General features: G+C 43.9%; 1 protein-coding gene across 9 annotated transcripts in view; it reads left to right on the forward strand.

The window, feature by feature from the left end:
- atp8a2 (ATPase phospholipid transporting 8A2) overlaps positions 1–16,869 on the forward strand; it is a 49,027-nt gene extending 32,158 nt beyond the window's left edge. For all 9 annotated transcript variants that reach the window (XM_037079807.1, XM_037079806.1, XM_037079810.1 and 6 more), the window contains 12 exons: positions 2,686–2,869; positions 3,979–4,089; positions 5,872–5,946; positions 6,369–6,491; positions 6,977–7,055; positions 7,151–7,212; positions 7,683–7,739; positions 9,558–9,665; positions 11,456–11,544; positions 11,742–11,846; positions 14,784–14,875; positions 15,428–16,869. In XM_037079807.1, coding sequence (XP_036935702.1) covers positions 2,686–2,869; positions 3,979–4,089; positions 5,872–5,946; positions 6,369–6,491; positions 6,977–7,055; positions 7,151–7,212; positions 7,683–7,739; positions 9,558–9,665; positions 11,456–11,544; positions 11,742–11,846; positions 14,784–14,875; positions 15,428–15,522 — 1,180 coding nt within the window. In that variant the 3' untranslated portion in view covers positions 15,523–16,869. The remainder of the gene's footprint in view (positions 1–2,685; positions 2,870–3,978; positions 4,090–5,871; positions 5,947–6,368; positions 6,492–6,976; positions 7,056–7,150; positions 7,213–7,682; positions 7,740–9,557; positions 9,666–11,455; positions 11,545–11,741; positions 11,847–14,783; positions 14,876–15,427) is intronic.
- The last annotated feature ends 1,376 nt before the right edge of the window (positions 16,870–18,245 follow it).

Here is an 18,245-nt window from a genome sequence, read left to right on the forward strand (position 1 = left end):
AAAGGTAGAGTGAGACAGGGAGAGAGATAAAGGGAGATTTGTGATCAGAGGCCGAGAGACGTACAGATAGACACACTCACACACACTTCAGACGCAGGAACAGGAAAAACAAAGAGCGGAGGTTGATCCCATCCTTTAACAGTGACTACAGAGGCAAAGACTCTCTGAGGTTTTCCACTGGAAACATCCTCTGGTGTGTGTTGGAGGTGTGTGTGTGTGTGTGTGTGTGTGTGTGTTTCGACGCATGTGTGTAAATTTGCGTGTTTTTGCACACTCCTAAGTATGAATACTAAGCAGACCACCCAGCTTTGTGATTTCAGCTTGACTGCGACATGATTCTTTTTACATATTCATGGAAGATAGTCCATCTTTTATGACTCCAGGGCTGCAGCTGTGTGTGTGCTTGTGTACGTCTGGGTGTGCGTGTGTGTGGGTGCGTCTGTGTGTGGTTGCCTGCGTGCATGTGTGTGTGAAGGGTCATATGTCTGTTCACGATTTGATTTTCTAATATCTTTATCAAAGCATTATATTGTATTCTGTTTGCATGTGATTGCTCATGCAGCTGCACATAATTTAATTTTGTAATATCATTATCAGAGCGCTGACAAACAAAGTGGGAGTTTAGTGGAGGACCTAAGAGTAAGAGCTGTAAACAAAACACACACTTACTCACAGAAGCAGTCGTTGTGAAGCAGTCTTTGTAGGAATGGTTTGAAGTATTGGACTGGATAATCCTGTGTTAACACTCAAATTACAATCACCCAATACATCACTGAGGCTCAGGTGATTACTAAATCACCTGGGAAAAGTAAGGTAAATATTTGATATCTGGATTTGGGTTAATCTCTGTTAATCCAGTAGGCAAGTGGCCTACTGTACCTCCATCTGTCCTCGCTTTAATGTAATCTGTTTTTGTCTCATACTGCACATAAACCACTACAGTTGTAGAGTCATCTACTATTGGAAATATTACCTGCTTTGTTATACAAGTTTAATCTCAGTCCTGGTATCAGTTTTCTCCCCTGTCTCCTCCTCTGTAGATATATTTGTTTTCACCGTACAGGTTGCAGGTAGTAAGAATAAGACTCACTTAAGATGTGCACATGTGAATGACGGGCAGTGGGAACGCCTCCTCATACAAAGTATGTTTTGAAAACAGAGATGAAGACAAATTCAAGCCTAGTCATTGGCTCCTGAATGCAGGTTTTGAGAACATAAACACAGTGCGAGGGGTTGGATTATTCTCCCACAACCGCCTCCTCAGATCCCTACCAGTAAATCACGATCATTCCCTTAAATATGTCTCTAAAAAACTATTATCCAGAGCCAAACTTTAAAATTAGATACCTAAAACATTTTATTTTTCCCCAAGTAGACATTTTGCCTGGGTAGTAGAGCTGCATGAAGCTACGATCAAGTTAAAGCACAATAAGTAACTGACAAGATGCTACAGTGATATCCAAGACAGTGGTACCTCAAACAAAATGAGAAGTTGCAAACTAAAATAAAAAGGACAGGAATAAGTATTTACATCTACACAAATGGAGGCCGATATACAAATGCATGTGAGAAGCAAGATCATATAAAAAATTGAACACAAAATTAACACTGTGGTCCATTACAACCTCCAGAGCAGCTACTAAATGGACCTTGAGGTGCTGTTTCCAAGATCAGAAAGGAACTGTCAAGATCAATTTTTGAACTCCTTTAAATGCTCAGAAAAAAAAAGAAATTAACTTGTAAAAGTGCCAGGACAACTGCACTGGCAAGCTCCCTCTGCTGAAGAAGACCATGTGACATGATCAAAAGCCACTAACATCATTTCATGGGGAGATTGTCAAGAATGAACTTGAAAGAAGTGTTTTTTGTAGAATTGTTGTGAAGGAAATGAAGAAAATAGCTAATTTCATAAATGAAGAAAAAAAATTATAAAAGCAAGAGACCGCCCCCTACCATCTTTGTTTATATTTTTAATTTCCAGTACACATAAGTCTTTCCATGGCAGATAGTGGAGGATTGACATAAATAGAACAATTCCCAAAACCACTTTGGTGAAGCCAAACAGAAAACCAATACGGGGCGTGGTCTCATCTGTCTGCAGGTACAACACATAGCACCTTAAAATGAAAAAAGAAATATCCACAATACTTCAGCAGAACACCTAACTATCGTCTCTCAGCGGCCCTGAGGGAAACGTCTGTAATCGAGCCTCCCTGGGTCCTTCATTGTCATTGAAGAGACAGAACCGGTTATGAACAGGGGGATCAGTGATACAGGTCAAGAGGGTGGAGTACCACTGCAAGCTCCCTGAACACGCACATACACACTCTCTCCGAGGCAGAAGCACACACATACATAAAACATCAAGCGTAAGCTACCCGCGTCTTATTAGCAGAACAGTGAATCATTGTTTCCTAATACCCGGTGTAGAGCAGTAAACACAGTGTGTGTGTTTGCCAGCCTCTCATCCATCTCTCTCGTTCTCCCTTTCAACTGTTTCCCACCCTTTCAGGCTTTATTGGTCTTTCCTAATTGCTGGAATCTTTGTTTTTTTCCCCCCCCTCTATATCTAAAACAGTGTTGTTTTATCTTCCAGCCTCCCCTTCTCTAATTTCCTGCTTTCACAGACAGCTGTGTACACTCCAAGAGTATTAATCCATTTTTCTCTTTGTACTGTTTCCGCAGAGTGTCTCCACTGCAGAAGTCAGAGATTGTGGACATGGTGAAGAAACACGTGAAGGCCATCACGCTCGCGATCGGCGACGGTGCAAACGACGTGGGCATGATTCAGACGGCTCACGTCGGAGTGGGGATCAGTGGCAACGAGGGCATGCAGGCCACCAACTCCTCCGACTACTCGATAGCACAGGTGGGATGCCAACATAACATGGAGACATGCTGCAGACAGCCTCGGCAAGGGTCATACAGATATGTTACATGGACGTAGATAATGCATTCATGCTTGGTTGTCCAGCCTGTTAAAGTGTCCTGAGGCAAAAGACATAATCTGTACCTGCTCAGTGTTGAGATGATCCTGACCTTTGACCTCCCTAGAGGGGCACAGCTGAAAGGAGAATTCACTTACAGGGTCACTCACGTATCATGTTTTCAGTACAAACGGCTCATCGTGAGTGTTTAAATTCTTACAATAAAAGAAAGTCCTTCTCGTGTTCCTTTTCTGTGACTGTCTTTTTCAGGCTAATGTACAATTGGTAATTTTTAGCCACAAACTTTTATTTTACATTAAGAGATATTAAAGGCTGCTCTTGGATTTATTATCTCTTTTCCCAGTGAAAAGGGGTTAATTCCCACACCACCTTTAACCTGTGCATCGATAGATTTGATATGATGGCTGACGTTTCACAAAGACGGACTGGTCTTGAGAAATGTCTTTGTGACCAAAATTTCAACTTTTTTCTAATGAATCTGTCAGTGCAGAAGTGAAAAGTGGAGTGGAAAGGTACTCTTTTGCTACAAAGTTAATTGCGAGTTTTGATAGTTGGTTTATCATTTTGCAATGCAGACAAACATTTTCCACTGGCTTCTTTCTTCTCTGTCTTAAATAACTCCAAGTCACATATCCCTGGATTTTGCCCCGTCGATCAGACAAAACACACTTTTTTGTCTTAGGGTTAATAGCAACTCTCGTTCTTATTAATCATCTCTGTGCCCCATGATGACAATTAACCGACAATGTTATGAGGCTTCTCCTAATTACTGTGGAGTCATGTCTCTTCTCACACAAACGCGTTCTATCACTTTGACGGTCTGAGTTGTTTATCTCTCAGCCTTTGGGGATCTTGCACAAGTTATCTCTATCAGTAAGCCTGCTCCCCTCATCTCTCTTGTCTCCCTGTCACATTCTTGATCTTCCCTCTGTTCGCCTTCTGTCTGGAAATTTATTTTTGAGGTTTGAGTTTGCATCTAAGCACAGTAATGAATCAAAATTTTCTCTGATTTTTTTTTTTTTTTTTTTAGTTCTCTTACCTAGAGAAGTTGCTATTGGTCCATGGGGCGTGGAGCTACAACCGTGTCACCAAGTGCATCCTCTACTGTTTCTATAAGAATGTGGTCCTCTACATTATAGAGGTAGGAGCTTCACCAACACACCCTCTCTGTTTCTCACACACACACACACACACACACACACACACACACACACACACACACACACACACACAGAGTTACATTAACAGAGACGTTTTGCAGCTGTTTGTCGACATGGCTGACAGTGATGGACGAGGTGCCCTTCTGGTGTCTGCTTTCTGTCTCTTTTACACACACACACACACGCACAGAGAAAGCGTGTGTTTAGATCAGCAGTGATGAGACCTTGGCTCCAAGGGTTGACAGCTTTGTGTGTATGTGCGTGTGTGCGTGTGTGTGTGTGTGGAGATGAAGGGGCACACTGCAGCCCTGGCCTGCCTATTATGATGGGTATTTGTCAGCTGTGCACCACCCCCCTACACCCCTCTGTCTGACATTAAGGATGCCAGCAGGTGCACGGCCTCATGGGAGACACCGCCTGTAGCCTACTGTCCCACTCACACCACCACTCTGTGCTTGTGTGTGTGTAAATGTGTGCGTTTCCATGATTATCTCACATGATTGGCTCCCTGCAGATCACTCTAGGCCAAAGGTTAGAGACGGTCTCTGTCCACTTGGTGGAGACAGAATAAGGGGGATGGGTGTGAGTGTGTGTTTTTGTGACCTCACCCCTAGGCTGTATGCTCCACTGTATGCCCAGGAATGCCACAACTCCCACTAGCGGCCCCAAACATTTTCTCTATCTATACTCAGATCAGCCAGTGTCTGCTGTTTGTGTGTGTGTCTGTGTCTGTGTGTGTGTGAGAAGGTGTTAATGACGGCTTCCCCTAGGCTGGAGTCACATTTAGACACTGTGTGTTTCAGTAAACTAACTTCTATAAAGTCAGAAAGCGGTTTCATAGCCAACCACAGCCTGCGTGAATGCATTTAAAACGTCTTGGCAGAAGACTTGATGGAGCCACAGGAAGTGCAGCTACTATATTAGCATATTTATATTTAAAATCAGTGCAGTATTGCCAGGCGAGTCATTATACTTTGATGTAATACTGTTAAATGAACAGTTACTCTTTTAAATGCCACTCACATCAGTGTTAAGTTTTTTTGAAAACAGTGACCACAATTCCCATGAACCCTGGTGCTTTATGTGTTTTTTGTTAGCATTTTCATTAATTAATTTTTGTATTTTGTTCATATTTCTACTGCTGCCCTGAACTGCAAATGTGCACTTGACACACCACAACAGCAAATCTGTGAAAAAATCTAAAATAGTAATTCACAAAACATATATGAAAATCAGAAGAGTACAACTTTGAGAACGCAGCAGTTCAGTCGTGTTTTGTGAGTCTTTGTTGTGTTTTCCACTTCAGGGCCTCCCTACATTTCTATTGTTTAACCAGGTATAAGTCTGCGAAGACTAAATTCTCACCAAGTACCTTGTGAAAAGGGCAGCGTTACAACATTGTTGCAATAACAAACACCAACAGCATAAACCAGCAAAGACAGCTTTCACACACTACAAAAAGACAGCACACAATATCCCACAATATACATTTAAGATGTATGAACATGTATGAGTTTCCCAAACTTTATGAAAGACCTTCATGTACAGGTGAAACACAGGTTGCAGGATTTCTGATTTTTTTTTCCAGCACCACCACAAAATGCTCCATTTTACTGACATTTTCTGTCCACATCATTTTATAAACGGAGGCACAAATTTGGCCATCCCTCCCTGCTGTTTCCACTATCAGTACCTCCCTAAGGCAGATTTACCCTCCACTATTGTTCTTCTCATCCCCTCTCACCCCTCTCTTTGTGTCCCAGCTCTGGTTTGCCTTTGTCAACGGCTTCTCAGGCCAGATCCTTTTTGAGCGCTGGTGTATAGGCCTCTACAATGTGGTGAGTACCCGCCCTCCCTACCTCTGAAACTCTCTCATTCTTTTCCATTTCTCCACTCTCTCTCGCTCTCTGTCCCACCCCCCTCCCTGTGGACGACCCTCACTGTCTACCTATCTCTCAATCAATCTCACTTTACTTTGTCTTCTTATCACTGCTCTCTCTGAGTGCTACAATCATGTTTCCATGTGTGTTTGAGAGTGTTTTTACATGTGTTTCAGTGATTGCTGTGTGTACTTATATGTCATACTGCAAATGCCTTGAGGCTCCCCCAAACATTGAGGAATTCCTCTTAATGTAGACAGATATGAAGACTGATTGTCCAGCTGGTCGGAGTATATGTGTATATGTACGCACACTGCTTTCTCATCATGTGTTTTAATGGCTGTATGTGTATCTTGTGTGTGTGTGTGTGTGTGATGCAGATATTTACTGCACTGCCTCCATTCACTCTGGGGATATTTGACCGGCCGTGCAGCCAGCAGAACATGCTCCGCTTCCCACAGCTCTACCGAATCACCCAGAATGCCGAGGGCTTCAACACCAAGGTGCGTGCTCACACGTTTGCAGACGCACAAGATCAAACACATGCCATGCATCATAAATCAAAGCTATACCTATGACGTTTACGCTCTGCCCTCGACCTGTCGTGCCTTGCGGCTTGTCTGTGGGATCGACGAGTGATGCCTGCTGTTTGTTTGGGACGCCAGCGAGTAAACACGAGTGGCATGGAGACTGGGATGTTTCCATGGTAGCCCCTTAATGAGATTCATAGGGCCAGAATAAGGAAGTCTTTCATTTTAGAGGGTACACCAGCAGCCCAAACTACTGTATGTTTGTGAGCGAGTGTGTGGTAATGTGTATGTGTACTGTACAGGAAGACACTTTTGATGGCGAGAACACAGTGGAAGTTGTATGTAACTGTGAGGGATTGCTGTTTTTATGTGTGTGGGGGCTTATGTGTGCTTTGGCATTAGTTTGCACTGACTTGTTTTCCTCCTTTTTTCTGTTTCCCTCTCTCTCTGTCTTCCAGGTGTTCTGGGGTCACTGTATCAATGCACTGATTCATTCAATTATTCTCTTTTGGTTCCCACTTAAAATGTTAGAGCACGGTAAGTGACTTGCAGGAGCAGCTCATCTACATTTCCACTCTGCCGACTCTGGCTGGTAACACTCACGAGTCGTCTGAATGTGTGTGTCCCCATAGACTCTCCCTTCAGTGACGGTAAAGGAAATGACTACCTGTTCGTTGGAAATATGGTCTACACAGTAAGTATCTTACTATCTTACTTACTCTTGTTTATTTATGTCAGTATTCTATTTTTATTGTGTCATTTGGCATGCACAGTTGTGCATTTCTGTTGCACATGCAGAGTATTTGTGTACACATCAGTGCCGTGCTGCTTCCTCAGAGCCGTTATGAGACTCCAGTCAATCTGGTCCCGTCTAGCCAGTCTGTCTCCTCTCCACATTCATCCATCTTTTCTCTCTGTTCACTTCTCCATCTCACACTCTGGCTATCATTTCACTCCCCACCGTCTCATGTGAATGTCAGTGATGTTTAATTGTGTGCTGTGGGGGTCTTGAGTATTTTTTACAGACATTGCTGAGTTTACTATATAACATTAATGTTTATTATCTCCACAGACGCCAGCAAACTAATCCCGTTTCTATGTTTTTTTATTTGCCCTCCCTCCTCTCCCCTGTGTGTGTGTGTGTGTGTGTGTGTGTATGTATAGTATGTGGTAGTTACAGTATGTCTGAAAGCTGGAATGGAAACCACCGCTTGGACCAGGGTAGGAACAGTAACACACTCTAATATGCCACACCACATGTGCTGCATTTTACTCAACCGTTGATAAATAAAGTGGAGGAGGGGGGTGGTTTCACATAACCTGTTCTAAATGCTTCATAGTCAGGAAAGACGTGGGAAAAGATGTGGCTTACCTTGATCTCGTGGTGGAGGTTTGAGGTTTCAACTCCAATTGCTTGCACCTCTTCTTCCAAGCAGTGCACATGTGGCTGCAATTTTTTTTCCATTGCTCCCATTCAGTATTTCAAACTTTTCCACTTGCAAAAAAAAAAGAAAAAAAGAAAGAAGTCCAGATGTTGATAAATTAACACTGTGGCCCTGTGGAGCTTCATTGTAAACACTTAATTTCAGTGTTATTCACCAAAACTCTTTGTGTCTAATCTTAAATTCTAATAGTTGTGTCAGGTGTGTTTTACTTTGTCATAAAACACTTGCAAAGGCATTAAAAAAAAAAGTTGAAAGTTTTGTAGTCCACAAAACGTTTCTGAAGCTTCAAAGCAAAAGAGCGTTACAGTATTCTGCTGACATTGAGGTAGATGGGGACTTGTTTTCAAATGTAAAAAGACATAATAAAGAACAAAATATAAAATGGCCCGTAATCCTTACTGTCAACTGTCCTTACTGTATGTCTTTTCAAATCAGTCTTTGATTTTTAGACTCCCAGAGACTTTGATTACTCTCGACAAGCTGTATAGAGCCACATTTTACTTCATTATGGGCTAAACATATCCTTAACATCCAGAATTGTTTACATGCATTTTTTTCCTAGATGCAGTCCTCTATTTCCCTGCATTTGCTGGTACATTGCAGCATATCGTGGTGTCACTCATGGCAAACAGATCAATGCAAAGAGGTTCCACTTATAGAAAAACTCCTTGATAGTGCTTCTAGGAAATGTTTAAGTGTTGAATTTGTTTTAAGAGGTGAAATTCTCAATGGACGCATGAACGTCATCATTGCACGGACAAAGCATTGCAAAGGAGAAAAACAGATCAGAGATTACCATCTGTTAGATGAATAGTACACACAGAAACATAAGAGCGTAACAGATTTAATTTAACATAGTTAACTTAAAGGCCAGATGCCCTCATTTCTTTCAAAGAACATATTATTCGAGTCATGAGAAATGTGTTTTAACACTCATTTACATGGTTACGGTGAAAGGTTGAAGTTATGTTGGCCATTCGGGACGTATATCTAGGACAAACATCAAGGATGCAGTCACCACAATTGCTAGTATTGTTAGCACGTATGAATATCCTGCTGTTTTTCAACAAAATACCTGATACTAGATACTGTATATTGCAGATGTCTTTGAGCTTTACCTTTATAAAATACAGTAAAACAGTGAACAAAATCGTGTTTAAACAATGAAAAATAACTATCTGACCAAGTATCTGGTTCAAATAAAGATGAAAGAATTGTAGAATTTCGTACAGCAGTATCTGGGGTCGTGACGGTGACGTGATTTGGCCCCCTTTCTACTGTTGGAGAGAGAGAGATTGGCAGGATGGACAGAAGGGCGCTGACACTTTTGTCCGTTCAGCTGTCCACACAACAGCCTGGCAGTAATGAAGCAGGGTCCCACTGGAATTCACACAGTGTCCCCTTACAGCAGATCACAGAGAGCGGGATGAAGACAGGGGAAAGAGGGAGGGAAAGGTTGTGTATATTCGGATGAGCTGTATGTAAACTATTCCACCTCATGCTGTCTCTCTTTCTGCCTCCTAATCTCCATCCTCCTCTGCAATCCCTCCCCTCTGCTCTCCTTTTTCTCTCTGTCTGTTTCTCTCTGTTGCAGTTTTCCCACCTGGCGGTATGGGGAAGCATGGTGCTGTGGATGGTCTTCTTCGCTGTCTACTCCGCCATCTGGCCCACCATCCCCATTGCCCCTGACATGCTGGGCCAGGCAAGTCCCTCTCCATAAACACGTGTCACTCATTTCAGTAACAGAGGGTTAAGGGGGTTAAAATAGCCCTTCCCTCGACATCTCTCTCTCCTGCAACTTCCGTCACCCGCCCCTCCCTTGTTCTTGGTTGCTAATACATGGCGCCTATGAGACTCACCTCTTGGGTGTTCCTCGTCCGCACTGCTGGAGCCCCGGGGGAGATTTATACCCCGGCAGCCCCTCTCACCAGGCTTCCTGCACCTGCTGCGTGTCACCCGAGCCACGGTCATTTACTGCCCTCTGCGGAGGTGTTGACTCAAGAGGTTGGGCTGCTGCTGCTGGTGAGGAGAGCGTACGTGGGGACCCCTTGATTGAGAGACTCATTTTAGAGTTTGGGGATCAGGCGGGGGTGGGCTGAGGTACCCCACTGAGTGGGTAGAGAGTCTTAGGAGGGGAGGGGGACAGGGCCATCTAAACTCCCCTCAGCCCATTAATTCAATTTGTGTCAGAAATCAGGAATGCGGTCAAATATCTCTGCAGCTGCTCAGTCTGACTGGGGAAAGGTCGGAGACACTCAACCACCATCCCCTCAACCCTCCATCATCCCCCCTAACTACCCTATTACCTCTCTTATTTCCCCCGCTCCCACTATCTATATTTCCATCTGTCCACGGGGGACAGGATGGAAAAGAGCTGTGTATGTCTGCTCAGTGCAAGTGTGTCTGTTTGAGTTTATGCACATGAGAATTAAGCGTCCAGCTACGAGTGATTTGTGTTGATTGTAAAGTGGTGGAGACGAACTGTCTGTTTCTATGGATATAACAAATCAGAGAATATCATTTAGCATGCCTCTATTCTCAGAGTGTATAAAGACTGTGTGATATAAGGTGTGTCCCGTGTAGTAAAAATGAACTGTGTTCCTCTGAGTGTGGACGTTTGTCACACACAGAAAGATATAGTGTGTGTGTGTGTCCTTGGTTGTGATTCCAGCTGCTGCAGAGGATATTTCCTAATGGTTTTCTGATTCATTTCCCCTGTTGCCTCCCCCTCTGGGAGCCAAATTGTCTCTGGATCCAAACACAAGACACAGGAAACACATGATATGGGCAGTAAAATAGTTGAAGTTAAGTGTGTTACGGTGCATAAAGTGTTTATGACTGTCGACTTAAAGGTTCATGCCGAGGCTTGTGAAACACCACAGAGCTCTTGGAGATAAGCAAAGAGGAGACACTGGGTAATAAAGGGAAAATGGAGGGATTTACAGTAACAGGCGAGAACAAGCAACGGAACACACAGTCGCTAATCAAAGAAGGTTGTGAAAGAGTAAGATTGGAGGGAGCCAAAGGAGAAGGAGATGTGTAGGAGTGAGAGGCAAGCAGACAGACAGACCGACAAATTGAGACAGTGGTTAGAAGCTGGATTAATCCCTGGAGACAAACTGAGGACAAGGGTCAAAGGTCAACGAGGCTGGCTGCAGCTGGACTGCAGAGTCCGGTAGGGGGGCATCTGTGGTTACTCACCAACATTTCTATCTTTTAGTGTCAAAGACGCATTGTATTTCAGCTGTGGGAATACTGTGTTGAGCCCAGTTTGTGGTGTGCATACAGGGTGTGAGAAAGCTATAAAATATGTCTGGCTAACAACTCAGATTTCTTAATGTTGTGAATGACTTTCAATGTGCTGTGTGGCACGTTTCTCCCTGCCGTCTCCACATATGTTCCTCTGCACTCGTTGCAGAGAAAAATGACTTAATACTCAATTTGAATTAATGTACGAGCGAAATAAATGGAGCCTGTGTGTTGTCATTGCAGGCTGGCAAGGTGATGCAGTGCTGGTACTTCTGGCTGGGCCTGATCCTGGTGCCTACTGCGTGTTTACTCAAAGACTTTGCTTGGACAGCGTAAGTAGAACACATTTAATATAAATACATGGGATATCCATACAGAAACTATTTGACTCAACCGAAGCGTTTACATGACCCATATTGAGTCTGTGTCAACACTTACGCACACTCCATATTATGAATCACGTGTGTCTGCAAAGTGTAACATTCAGACGGTCCTTGATGAGTCTGATGAGCTTCTTCCTGCTTTGCAGCATACGTCGCACTGTGAGGAAGTCCCTTCTGGAGGAGGTGCAGGAGCTGGAGGCTCGGGCTGTTGACCCAGGGGCTGCTGTACTTAGGGATGCCAGCGGCCGCAGGTATATAGACTGTTGCAAAGCATCATGGGAAAAGCATTCATACAGCCAATTTTATTTGTGTCATCGGTCAGTTTATTATGTGGATTTTTGTCTTATTTGTTTTATGATTATAGTATGATTGCATTCACTCTTTCATGTTCAGATTTACTATAGAACCTATTGTAACATTAACAACAACGGGCCATTTTAAACTTGGAAAAAGGAAGAGCTGCTGGATATGGCTGCGTTAGATTATATAGGCGTACCTAATAAAGTGGTCAGGGAGAACATGTCTCTCTCTGTATGTGACGGTGTTTCTGACTCCCCGGTGGCACCGTCCACAGGGCCGAAGCCAAGGCTGAGGTCCCTCCGTAGCTGCAGAGATGTCAGAGGTAGTTTCTGGGTTTGCACTGTCCCACTGTGTGAGCTGTGACCTCAAATGACCTGTGTGGAGCGTGTGATCCTCGCTTGCTTCTTTCATTAACTGAGTGCACACCCCTCTCTGTTCATCCCTTTAATCACTCGTTCCCCATTTGTCCTCAGTATCATATTTCAATTTTATTTCTCTCCTTGTCTCCATTCTTTCCATTCCTCCATCTCTGGACTGCTTCATAGGTGGATCAATTTGAACTGCTGTACAGACCTGGTGTGTCTCAAGGATTTGTGTGTAGTACTGGTTTAGCCGTGTGTCATTAGAGCCGTGTTAGAAACAGATGAATGTTTAGATTTTGTGGGAAATTTGTCTATTTTATAGAAATAGATATATAAGAAAGATTGTATTTGTTAACAGTGGTTGAACAAGGATGTTGATGAAAGTTCTCACTCATCCAGGTCATGGTAATGGTAAGTGCTGTATAGTAGGCAACTGTTTGTTACTGGATTCAAGAAACTGAAGTCCAGTTGCCTACGATACAGAACTTAGAATTAACAAAGTACATTTACCCAAGTACAGTTTAGAGGTATTTGTTCTTTGTTTTACGATTTTTGCTGCTTTATAAAATTGTTTCAGATGTAATTTTACTTTATAGGTTCAGAATTCAGAAACAAAACATGATCCACTGCTAATATAAGATGTTTCTATTGATTATAAAACTACCTAACTACATATAGAAGTGAACGTGCTCCACATTAACTGGTCACAACATTAAAATGCAAAGTATTTGTAATCCAAAAATACCATGTATATTAGAATTCAGCAGTCAGACAGGGTGCTTCTGCATGATGAGTGCTTGTACTTTTGATCCTTGAAGTGTTTCTGATGATTATACTTCTTACTTTTTTACTTTAAAGTGTTTTGCATGGTGGTCTTAATAGTTACATTTTACAAAGGGTAGAGTACTTTCTCTAGCCTTATTTGCTAGTAAGGATCAGAAAGAGTTATGACTCACTGCAATAAAGTGTCAGATGTGAGTGAGTCACAAACACAGACTGCTTTCTCAGAAGAGTTTGGTCGTTGGAAAGAGCTGGAAAAGTCTGGAGGTATGTTTTCAGATTTGGGAGGGAAGGGTGAGCCACCACACTGCTGCTGCAGCTCCTGACCCCTCCGCGGGGCCCCGTCCTGGACTGACCCTGCTTTAAACCCAGGAAAGCAGGACTCGATTCCTGGGGCCCTGAGGAGCAAAGTAGCTGTGGGCAAAGATGCAGTGAAGCAAAATGGAAACGAGCACATCTGTGATTGTAGTTCCTGGGGTAGGCATGGGAAAGAGCTAGAAAGGTAGCGTGCAGGAGCATCTCAAGGGAGGAGTTCAAACGAGGCACATCCTTGGAACTTTTTCAATCAGAAGGTAGCCAGAAAGAAACGTTACAGAAAAGAGAGGAGAGGACAACTTGAGTCGTACTGATGCATGAGCCTTTCATTTATTTGTCCAGCCACCATTTAGTCTTTTATCATTCGCTCAGCGCTGTCATCTATCTAACAGACATCATTTTTGTTGGCCAAAGACCTCTTGAGCAAACATCAGAGTTGCTCACTTTTTTTGACAAAAACTCCAGTGAAGGTTCCCAACAGTCACATACAGTATTAAAAATGTCCAAACAGCCTGATCCAAATTTCAACCTTGGGATTGCTGGCTTTAGTCCACAACGTCTCTGGTGATCATCATAAGGGAGAGAGAGGAACCCCTCTAGTGTCAATTTAATGCTCCGTTGGAAGATAAATGTATTCTCTCAAACAAAATTGGCAAAAAGTGACTTTTCTGACGCAATCTGTGATTCAGCTGTCCAACCATTTTCATCCAACACCTCTGCCTAATGACTTTAATGGCTGTAATGATGGGGAGAAGACTGCAGAGAAGTACCAGACGACATAAGTGTGTGTGTGTGTGTGTGCATGCATTTGTGTGCAATATCTGGAAAGGGCTTAGTTATTTTTGGTCACGGGAGGAGAGGAGCCGTGACGGCGTGTGGTCTCAGAACAGAGCGTCCAGTCTTCTTCTTGGAAAGCAGAGGCGAGGAGGAGAGAAGAGGAGTTGGGGGGCAGGGGAGTAGTTTACTGTGGATGTCCTGTTACCCTGCAGCCACTTTATGAGTTTCTGTTGGGTTAAATTGGATGTCAGAAACAGTCTGTATCAAAACCACCTACTACTAACACTTGGGTCTTAAATCCACTTTGTGAGCTCATTGATCTGTGTGTTTTTATGTTGATCCGTGAGGGAGAAATTTACTTTAGGCTTGTATCCTTCGGTGTTTTGCTGAAGGACAGCTGAAAGTTAATGTTCTCTCTTTAATCATCCTGCTGTTAAATCTATGGGTAGTTACAACATTATGTGTCAGAGAGCAGAAAAACCTGCCGATATTCATAACTGACAAGAAAAAAAGTGACAAAACGACTGAAAAACATTTCCACTGATTTAAAAAAACATTCCCAGTAGCTGTTGTGTAGTGGCGTGAGTAGTTGAGATTCTCTCTTTAGCTACCTATAACTGTGGAGTCACTCATGTTTCTTTCCTTTCTCTGCAGTCTAAACGAACGGGCCCATCTGCTGACAAGAGTCTTTAGGAAAACACCTTCAAGCGTAGGACGCTCAAACTCGGTGCAGCAGACTGTGTCACGTGAGTGTCGTGTCCAAACACACATACTGTAACATGTTAGAGACACTTAAACGTGTGAACCTGAAGAGTTGAGTCCCTAAGCTGTGAATGGAAAAGAGAGAAATGTTTCAGTCTTTCTCCTATCCATCTCATGATATCCAACAAAGTCTGAAAATAAAACAAGTTAAGCTTCACAGTCATATTCTGCCAAGATGTAGACAAGGAGAAGAAAAACTGTTTCCTGAGCTCTGTTTTCTCTGCAAGTCTGATTTGTTTCATTTGTTTGTTTGCTGATGGGCTTATTCAGGGTGCCATTTGAAAATCTGGCAAACAGAGAGTAAATAGAGAGACAGTGATAATATTCAATGTTTTTTACCCAGAAACAGCACATTACTAAATTGATTCCCAGTGCTTGGACCGCATTTTGGCGTGGAGCACATATACTGAGTGACCGGACAGATATCCAATCCAACTGAACAGTCCTGTAATGAATACCACCTTTGCGAAATGATTTGTGGCAGAACTGAAAGTAAATAAGTGAAGTCTTACTGTGTTTCTCCCCTCTCTCTGCAGACGGCTATGCCTTCTCTCAGGAGGAGCACGGCGTGGTGTCCCAATCCCAGGTAGTGCGCTCCTACGACACCACCCGCCAACGCCCCAGCCTCTAGCCCCACCCCTGACCAAGGCAATCGGCTAACAGTTGTCAAGGCGACAGCGGAGACAGACTCATGTGACACCCTCATGCCGGGTGACCGACCCCTGCTGTGGCCTTACTTGGAACTATGACCTGACCCCTCGCCGGGGGTAGGGGTCACGGTCAGGCGTGGAGGCCGGCGCCGGCGCAAAAAGGAGGACAAACTTGAGAGAAGGGGACCAGGCCGACTGTACGGAATAAACATTCTTCAAACTCACAAGAGCTGCACAAGCATGAGCAATCATATCCTCGCACAGACATGACAAGTCAAACTCAGAGACTGCTAATCATATCTGTATACCCCACAGACTGGGTTTGCTTCATGCCACTGTGTGTTTTACGTGTACGTGTGTGTGTGTGTGTGTGTGTGTGTTTGTGTGTGCGTGCGTGCATTCCAATGCGTCCGTATCTGCCTGTGCATGTATGTCTGCACGCATTGGCGCTCCCGTGTTTGTGTGCATGTGTGTGTCAGCGTGTGTTTCGCTTTCCACAGGTCCCTCTCATCTCTCGCGTGAGGTGGTTTTAGCAAATCTGTCATCACGCGCCGGCGCAGGATGGGGAGGGGACGTCAAAATAAACACACACACTCACACACACGCACGCCGGTGAATTCCTTTGAAAAAGGGAGGGAGGGAAGCTAAAAAACCAAGGACCGCTGGAGCTCTCATCCCCAGCTACAGCCCCATCGCCTCACTGCCAAACACCACAGAGAAGCCACTGAGGCAAAACGCTCGCACCAAACTGGACCACCACCCTGCTACGCCGCTGGGACCTCCTCCTGCTTATTTCTTCCTTCCCATCACCTCTGCAGCCTCCGCATCTCTCCTCCACTTTGTTTCTGACCACTCCTGTGATTCTTGATGCCTCCCGTCTAGCATCGTCAGCTCGTATAGAAGCAGCAGTCCCGGCATTAGAGCTTCCTCCCTCAGTTCTGTTGGACTCCCACTCACTACTGGACTGTTTTTTTTTTCTCTCTTTTTTTTTTAATAAAGTGGACATTAACATGTATGTGTTTATATTATTTTTTTTTTCTCTTTCCATTAATGCCTGTTTTTGTACTCATATGTGGAAACATGTCTTATAGAGGGAATATTTTACTTGAACTAGTGCTAATAGGCATCCAAACCGAAGGGACCTGATTGGGACACTCGCCTGGATGATGGCGTTTCCTTGCTCTGGGATTTGTCTGAATGTAGAGTCCATTGTCTGCGTGCTCTGTGTTTAAGACACTCTGGTTCAGGAATGCAAGACTGAAAGGTTGGAGAGGGGGGGTTTGTCCATCTGAGTCCTAATCATTAAATCTAATCAATCCATGGCCTGACGAAATGTCTCCGTCTCTTGATTACGAGCAGGACTTGGTTTACATTTTATGCTTAAAGGGGGGGATCAAAAAAGTTTGATTTGTACATGTGATATGTATGATTTCACACACCACCACCATCAAACCTCTCCCACGCTCCCTCTTCAAGCTCGGGAGTCAGTTTAAACACACCATTAGCCGATTAATACCCTCCACCCCCCCTCCACTGGGGTCCAACTGGAGATCCCTTTCCCACCCACCTTCCTGGATGTGGCCCAGCCCAAACCGACCACAGCTGCTACAGTATGGAGAATCCATCGAGCGGGAGCCAGAGAGCCTTTTATACTTTCCAACCAGTCCCCGGTGACTCCCCAAATATCCCCGCTCAGCTTTTCACATCGCTGTAGCCGAGTTTTTGGAGGAGCCTGCCAAAGCTGCACCCTCCACATATAGATTCAAACCGTCCATTGTCGTGGCGTGTTGTTCCTCCTTCCTCTCTGCGAGTCGGGTGATGTGACAGGTATTCCTTTTGTCCTCGGTGGGTGGCAGGGCTGTCTGTAAATGGGCTGTAATTAGCGTTTAAGCGTGAGAGTGTTTGTGTTTGAAGGGGATTAAGAGTTTGAGACAGCTCTGTGTGCAAAAAAAACCCCCATTCAGCGCACATTTGTTTTTTTTGTCAACCGAGTTTCCAAGTGCGTGTATGTAAATATCACTTACCTGGAGGAAAAAACACAAGTCGGCTCGAGTGATTTCGTTTAAGTCTCAGTTCAGTCTTTTGTTTTTTTCTTTTTTAGGGCAAGTCAAGTCAAGTCGAGTCTTAAGTTAAGTCACCTTTTCCCAACCAAAAATACTGCAGAGGAGAAAAAACTGTGATAAGGACAAATTTCTGTCCTGTTTAAAGGGGCACCATGCCATTTTAGAAGAAAACATTCAAACTGATAAATGATATCGGTAACATGATGTTTATTTGGTTTGTTCAGGCAAAATGAATCAGTCAATTAAGATCTTTCTCTTCTGATGAAAATCTCCTCCCCAAAACAACACAGCGCACCTTTTTAAACAAAAGTGACAGTGAATGGAACTTCTGGATTGAACTCAAGTCAAGTCAGGAGTCTTCAACATCAAGCTGAGTCTCAAGTCATTTGTTTTCTGTCGAGTCAAGTCATCAAAGCAGTGTCTCAAGTCAAGACGAGTTCACGTCTCAACAGTAACCTCTGAAATGTGTTTTATCTTGAAATGCAGCCTGATTGTCCAGCCACCACTGACCTGCAGGTCTGTCGCCTCCTCAGTAAGCAGTGAAATTTAGATTAGTTACATTCGCATGACTTGCAACCAGGAACACAGCAGCGCCACGTTTGAGCGTCCCACCCCGAGCGTGACATCAGAGGAAAATGGCA

The sequence above is a fragment of the Acanthopagrus latus genome, chromosome 19, assembly GCF_904848185.1.
Source record: "Acanthopagrus latus isolate v.2019 chromosome 19, fAcaLat1.1, whole genome shotgun sequence".
NCBI lineage: Eukaryota > Metazoa > Chordata > Actinopteri > Spariformes > Sparidae > Acanthopagrus > Acanthopagrus latus.